At 38.3% G+C, this 8,081-nt stretch overlaps 1 protein-coding gene across 5 annotated transcripts in view; it reads right to left on the bottom strand.

Annotated features, from left to right (window-relative positions):
• PATJ (PATJ crumbs cell polarity complex component) overlaps positions 1–8,081 on the bottom strand; it is a 417,617-nt gene that overhangs the window by 235,731 nt on the left and 173,805 nt on the right. For all 5 annotated transcript variants that reach the window (XM_049879429.1, XM_049879433.1, XM_049879432.1 and 2 more), the window contains exon 27: positions 330–426. In XM_049879429.1, coding sequence (XP_049735386.1) covers positions 330–426 — 97 coding nt within the window. The remainder of the gene's footprint in view (positions 1–329; positions 427–8,081) is intronic.

Raw genomic sequence — 8,081 nt, 5'->3', positions numbered from 1 at the left:
AACTCAGATTTTTATGCGTCAAACTCCAATCTCTAGAACTTCCTTGCGTTTTTTAAATTTACAATCAAATAATAAGATCAGGGCAAAATATGGGTAAAACAGTGTACACCAGCTTCCTTCGATATTCACTCTAATAATTTATCATTGTCAACGAGAAAAGCTTAGGAAAATAAAACCACCAAAGTATACAAGATGTAAATTTTCTTTTTCAGCATGATACGTTCATGCACATTTTTTAAGAACCCACCGTTCTATAATCGATAATTTACAACAAGTGTTAAAGTCTAATATATTCTGCATTCCACCCTAAATAATGAAAAGGAACTCACTGTCGGTGAATGCATACTCTTCATTTTCATCACTGTCATCAGACGGCACTGTATAAGGAGGGGGCAGTTTCATTGGAGGTGGGGCAGTTCCTTGCCTCTGAAGATGCAAAATGTGAGAGAAGGGATAATGAATGGCCTTTGTACAATCCTCTTCCTCAATTACAAGCAGAACAAAAAGATAATCCACAAATATTTTGACTGCATCTAACTTCAGTCAAATCAGCAGAACTTTAAAACAAGTATTATTATCCTCTTTTTTTATGCTTATGTTATATAAAAGTGACCCTGTGATGTAAACACATCAATGCAGAAAACAGGAATTCAAATGCCCAGCTTTTAAAACTGTTAACCTACCAAGAGGAATGCACTCCTTTCCAGTGAGAAAGTCTATTGTATATATTTTCTTCAGTGCCAAAATGTAATTTTCTTATTATTAACAAAATAATTCAAACAGAGGAAAATTAAAAAATAAACCTAGAGGAAAAATTTTCTGATATAGGAATTTTACAGTTTTTTTTTTTAATTTTTCTTCAATTGTAGAAGTTATAGATTTTATTCTTAAAAAAATACTTGAAATACCAAGATTATCTAAATGAAAAGGTATGCATCTATAATTAGTTGTTGGTCAACATACATTTCTAATGTTTTCATAAAGAAAATCTTTACGATGAATCATTTTTTCCAACTCTCTACTAGTATTACTTAAATTTACATATCAAATGACACAGCACATCAGTACTTGGTTCAAATAGACTTAATTAAAGTAGCTAGAACAAAACCCTATGATCAGATTACCTTCACAGAATGGAGATATTTTCTTGAATGCTGAAAAAAATAAAACATGTCAAACTTGACAGCAAGATCCAAGCTGCTAAAAGGAATAGGAGCTGATGTATCCAAGCACTCCACAAATGCCAAAGTTAACTGTATTGAGACTGGTTTTGCTACAGTGTTTCAATAAAATATATTCAATTAGGCTTTATAAAATAAAACCACTAATGGCAGGATGCACTTCAGTAAGTGGACAATAACCGATCCATTACAGAAAGTATGTAATAAATTCTCCAAAATGGAAAACACTATCTGAGATTCATTAAAAAAAAAAAAGCATGCACTCAAATTTACTTAAGATAGTATCAAGCCAAATAAGTACTTTATATATTTGTAGAAAATCCAAAAAGAGATAAATGCAAGAAGGATGAAGGAAGATGCCAAATATGAAATGCTTATTAAACAGAAGAATACAGAAATGTAATCACTGTATCTCCTTAATTCTTGCTTGAAAAAGCTTAAAAGTGAAAGAAATGGTGAGTAAAATGGCAAAGGAACTCTTTTCAGTAAACCTCTTCCTCAGAACTACAAAGATGATTCTATGTCAATGACAATACTCACAACAAAACAGCCAACTTTCAAAATAATATTAAGAGATGTAAATTCTCTTTAATAGTGTTGTTCTGCTTTTTTTTTTAAGAGGAAGCTGTTCAATTTTTGTTCGTTTAATTTTTTTATCATGCTTTAACTGAAAGTTTACAATTCAAGTCAGTTTCTCATACAAAAACTTATACACACATTGTTCTGAGACCCTAGTTGCTCTCCCTTCAATGTGACAGCACACTCCTTCTCTCCACACTGTATTTCTCATGTCCATTCAACCAGTTCCTGTCTCCCTCTGCCTTCTCAGCTCGCCTCCAGACAGTGGCTGCCCACATAGTCTCATGTGTCTCCTTTAGCTAAGCAGGTCTGGTGATCTACATCTGAAAAATCAGCCAATGCAAACCCTATGGATTACAACGGTCCGATCCACAATCAAGGGATGGCGCAGGACCAGGCAATGTTTTATTCTGTTGTACCTGGGATCTCCATGAGTTGAGGGCCAACTTGATGTCCACTAACAACAACCACATGTTAAGGCCAAGGCCAAAAACCATCCTTTAATTAACTCCTACCAATACTCTAGGAAAGAATACAGGATAAGCATGTCCTGATCTCTAATAGTTTGAGTGTGGTTGCCAGATACCTGGGGCATCTTTCCACTGCACATGAGAGATGAGTGTGGGTAGGACCTGGCTCTCCCTGTGACAAAGAGGGCTAGAGCGAAGTACACGTAACTTAGGTGTTGTTAGTTGACATTGAGAAGATTCTAACTCATGGCAACCCAATCTTTGCAGAGTAGGACTGCTCCAATAGGGTTTTCAAGGCTGTGACCTTTTGGAAGCAGACTGCCAAGACTGTCTCCCAAGATGACTCTCGGTAGGTTCGAAGTGCCAACTTTTTGGCTAGTAGTCAAGCACTTAAACATCTTTGTTACCTGGGGACTTTTACAGTACACAGTTTTAGCTGTCGTGTGCCACGGAGTGGATTCCAAGTCATAGTGACTCTGAGTAGGCCTCCATTAACTATTTGCTGAATGAATAAACAAATGGTTGTCATTCACTCTGTTTCAACTGCCTCATTCAACAAAAGAGCTATGAAGCAGCAACAGACCCATCCACAAGCAGGAGCAAGGCAGTTTCTCTCACCCCAACTCTGGGGACAAAGTACACATAGGGCTTTAGAGATAGGATGAAAGACCAAAGATTATGTCAGAGAACAGAAAACTCTTTTTTTAACAAGCCGTAATATTTTAGACGTAGGGGCACTAGTGTCTGTTGGAAACACTCAACTATATTGTAACATGAAAGCAGCCATAGGCAATATGTAAAAGAGCAAGTATGGCTGTGTTTCAATAAGACTTTACATAGAGAGTGAGCTGGATATGGCCCTTAGATCGTAGGACCCCTGGTTTGTGTAACTGACAGTTTAAATGATTTAAGTGGTAATATCACAGGTGGGACTAGAACATACCTTTTAGCATACTATAAACCAAGGTAAGACCACTCAGGACTTGAAAACGTATGTTGAGCAATTGAAAAATAAATAAATAAATAAGGACAAACTTCATCCACTGAAGACATTAAAAAATTTTTTTAAATAACAGACAATAAGAAAAATTACCCAAGACTTGAAAATTAGGCAATGGGATTACTGCATGATCTTTTCAAGTGCTTGATGGCTGGGCATCACCCAGCAGACCCAATTGATTCTCTAGGGATGTATACCTTTTCTGACTTGCTCTTTACTTTGATAAGGATATTTTACAATTCTGTAAGGGTAGATGTTAACTTTTAAAAAACAAAGTAACGTAAATTATTTGAGTTCTATAGAAAAGATAACTCCAAAGGTTACAGTTTTATTGCCCTGAAAGACTAACTAGTTTTGTATTTGAATTAGGATCTTAATTAGCCATTCTTCCTTACAACAATTAGAAATACTTCACTCTCTCCAATTCTCTCTGGATCAATCTTACCATCTTGTTGGTACCCCCATTAATGAGTTAAATACCTGGCAGTTGAAGATTTTGTAAAATTTCATGAATCATGTTTCTATTTTTTCTTAAATTATACCTTGACAGTTGTGGAGGTTCCACTGAGAAGTTCAAGTACACTCACCTTACAGAAAAAAATTCAACTGTGATGCCATGGAAACCCTAAAGAGCAGTTGTATTCTGAAACACATGGGGTCACCATAAGTTACAATCAACTAAACAGCAAGTGGTTTGGTTTTTAGTTTATTCATTCAACAAATATATGCTGAACGCCTTTTAGGTGCCAGGCGCTGTTCTGTAAAATGCTGATAGAGTAATAATGAAAATCTCTGCCCCTATAGAGCCCCTTTCAGATTTCACATTTTATGAGTTATTGTTCCCAAATTGGAAACCCTGGTGGCATAGTGGTTAAGTGCTACGACTGTTAACCAAGAGGTCGGCAGTTCAAATCCGCCAGGTGCTCCTTGGAAACTCTATGGGGCAGTTCTACTCTGTCTTATAGGGTCTCTATAAGTCAGAATCGACTCAACAGCAGTGGGTTTCGTTTGGTTTTTTTGGTTCCCGAATTGCTTTAAAATGGAGCCCTGGTGACACAGTGGTTTAAGAGCTCAGCTGCTAACCAAAAGGTCAGCAGTTTGAATCCACCAGTTGCTCCTTGGAAACCCTATTGGCCAGTTCTACTCTGTCCTATAGCGCCGCTATGAGAATCTACTTGGGTTTGGTTTTTGTTGCTGTAAAATGGCAATTGATGGATTTTACCTTGTTTATCTTGGCTCACTAACTGTAGGAGGACAGAGAATTTTTGTTTTTAACAGCTTTATTGCAATCAAGGTAATAAACATAATTATCACTTTCAAAGTTTTGCTGTGTCCCTTTATAGCTCTTCATTCTTACCCCTTCCCCTAGCACCCATTCAGGCAACCACTAATCTGCTTTCTTTCTTAGTTACCTAGTGCTGCTATAACAGAAATACCACAAGTGGATGGCTTTAAAAAAGGGAAGTTTATTCTCTCACAGTCTAGGAAGCTAGAAGCCCAAATTCAGGGTGCCAGCTCCAGTAGAAGGCTTTCTCTGTCGGCTGGGGGAAGGTCCTTGTCATCAATCTTCCCCTAGTATAGGAGCTTCTCAGCACAAAGACGCTGGGTCCAAAGGATGCACACACTCCTGGCTCTTCTTGTTTGGTGGAAGCCTCCTGAACAAAGACACTCAGCTCTCTAGCTCCATGGGTTGGCTCCAGTGCTGATCTCCTGGTTCTACTGCTGTTTCTCACCATCTGCGCTGTCTCCAGTGTAACAGCTCTCCTCATCTCCTTCTCAGTCCTCACCAGAAATGTCATTGATGTCCATAATTCCACCATCAGTCTTTTCAGAGCAATCTAGACTTTTACTATTAGGCAATTTAAAACTCTTCCAGCCTCTCTTCATTTAGTTTCAAAACAGCTTCTACATTTTAGATATGTTAGAGCAACACCCCACTCTCTCAGTACCAAATTCTGTCTTAGTTATAGTGCTGCTATAACAGAAATACCATAACTGGATGGCTTTAACAAAGGGAAATTTATGCTCTCACAGTCTAGAAGGCCAGAAGTTTGAATTCAGGGTGTCAGCTCCTAGAGAAGGCTTTCTCTCTCTGTCGGCTCTGGGGCAAGGTCCTTGTCACCAACCTTCCCCTGGTCTAGGAGCTTCTCAGCACAGGGACCCAAGATCCAAAGGACACACATGCTCCTGGCTCTTCTTGCTTGGTGGTAATGAGGTCCCTCTGTCTCTCTGTTTGCTTCTCTTTTTTATATCTCAAAAGATATTGACTCACGATACAACCTAATCTTGTAGACTGAGTCCTCCCTCATTAACATAACAGTCTCTAATCCTGCCTCATTAACATCATGGAGGTAGGATTTAAAACACATAGGAAAACCACATCGTATGACAAAACGGTAGACACTCATACAATACAGGGATTCATGGCCTAGCCAAACTGACACACATTTTGGGAAACACAATTCAATTCATAACACTATCACTACAGATTGCATTTTCTGGAATTTCATATTAGTGTTATCATTCATTATATGTTCTTTTTTTTTTTTTTTTTAACTTTTTGTGTTTTAGGTGGAAAGTTTACAGCACAAATTAGTTTCTCATTCAAAAATTTATACACAAATTGTTTTGTGACATTGGTTGCAATCCCCACAATGTGTCAGCACTCACCCCCTTTCTCTTTCCACCTGAGGTTCTTCATGTCCATTTGTCCAGTTTTTCTGTCCCTTCCTGCCTTCTTGTCTTTGCTTTTGGGCAGGTGTTACCCATTTAGTCTTGTATACTTGACTGAACTAAGAAAAACATGTTCTTTACATGTGTTGCTGTTTGTTTTACAGGCCTGTCAAATCTCTGGCTGAAAGTTGACTTTGGGAGTGACTTCAGTTCTGAGTTAGCAGGGTATCTAGGGGCCATAGTCTCGGTGGTTTCTCCAGTCTCTCTGAGACCACAAAGTCTGGGTTTTTTTTTTGTGTGTGTGAATTTGAAATTTCCTCTACATTTTTCTCCTGCTCTGTCCAGGACCCTCTATTGCAATACCTGTCAGAGTGGTTGTTGGTGGTGGTGGTGGTGGTAGCCACGTAGTTCTTCTGGGCTCAGGCTGGTGGAGGCTGTGGTCCATTAGTGCTTTGGACTAATATTTTCCTTGAGTCTTCGGTTTTCTTCATTCCCTTTTGCTCCAAACGAGATGGGACCAATAGATGTATTTTAGATGGCTATTTGCAAGCTTTTAAGACCCATACGCTACATCCCAAAGTATGATGTAGAACATTTTATGAACTACATTATGCCATTGACCGAGATGTCCCCTGAATATGCTCATTTTTATCTAGCAAGAGATAAGGTTATAATGAGTCCCAAACTTCCACTCAGGGCCAAGTGGGAAGATGAACTAGAGACCCTAACCTCCCACCCCTACACATAAAGCCTTGACCTCTAAAAGGTTGAGGAAGAAGCCTGTGAGTAACTACCTGCAACCTGTACGTGAGACTTCTTTCTGCAAGCAGTAACCATGGTCTTCCATAATCTATATATTATCTGTGCTTATCAACATTTGCCAAAAATATCCCATAAAGTATGTGCTACTGCTAATCTGCATATAAGCTTTGTGCTTAAGATCTGAACTCAAAGACAGCAGCCAACCAGGTTAAGACAGAAAATTCTATAATTTGGTAAACAATTTAATGTTACTTTCCCTTATCCTGTTCAATTATCCTTCTCCCAAAATCTTCAAAAGGTCAGTGTCTTGATGGGCACCAGGTACATTTGTATAATAAAGTTTTCGCAAGTGGTTCAGTTCAGTTATGTTCCCCCACTCCCATCCCTCAGGGTGAAACCTACAATGGATGAAGTTAAAACACAAACTAAGAAATCAAAATCCTAACCACAAGAGACAGTAGGGATATTTTTTGCCCTTGGCCTTATCCTGCGGTTGTTGTTGTTGTTAGTTGCCGTCAAGTTGGCCCCCAATTCATGGAGATCCCAGGTCAACAGAACAAACACTGCCTGGTCCTGAGCCATTCTTATGATTGGCTGTGGATCAGACTGTTGTGATCCATAGGGTTTGCATTGGCTAATTTTTCAAGAAGTAGATCACCAGGCCTTTCCTCCTACTCTGTCTGGGAGCTCCGCTGAAACCTGCTCAGCATCATAGCAACATACAAGCCTCTAATGACAGATAGGTGGTGGCTGTGCATGAGGTCCTTTGGCCATGAATCTTGCCTGCACAGAAGGAGCAAGTTCTACCATTGAACCATCAGGGTGAAGGAGAAAAGAAAAAAGAGCCTCTCCTGAGAATTCTTTATAAAACAAGATTCACCCAGGTTGGGAACCTATATTCATTCTATGTGTCTGACTCAAAAAGCCAAGAAAGAAAGCTGGCATAGTTTAAGTGATATTAGTGGAAACACATGTTAAGATGTTAATCCATAATGCCACATTTTAATAAAAGGGTCAATCCCCTATGAAAATATAAAAATTTTAAACTCATAGGCTCTTAATAAACTAGTTTGAAAACATGTCAAATAAAAACTGAAATAACTACACGAAGCAATAGACTAATTTTCCCACAAAAATATGAGATTGTTAGATTAGGGGGACCAAAAAAAAATCAGTAATAGAGAAGATGTGAATAACTCAATGCATATGTTTGATCTAATTACCTTTATAAAAACCTGTATCCTATAATTAAAGAAAAAAAATTTTTGTACCCTATAATTAGATAACAGCTATTCATTTCAATCGCAAATAGGACATTTACGACTACTGACAATGCTAGCCCATAACCAGTCTCAACCAATGTCAAATAACAAATATTATGCAAAGAACATCTCTGATTATAACTGAAATAGGTCA

This window comes from Elephas maximus, chromosome 3 (genome assembly GCF_024166365.1).
Source record: "Elephas maximus indicus isolate mEleMax1 chromosome 3, mEleMax1 primary haplotype, whole genome shotgun sequence".
NCBI classification, from domain to species: domain Eukaryota; kingdom Metazoa; phylum Chordata; class Mammalia; order Proboscidea; family Elephantidae; genus Elephas; species Elephas maximus.
Note: the sequence above shows the minus strand (reverse complement) of the source record. Positions and strands in the feature narration are given on the sequence as shown.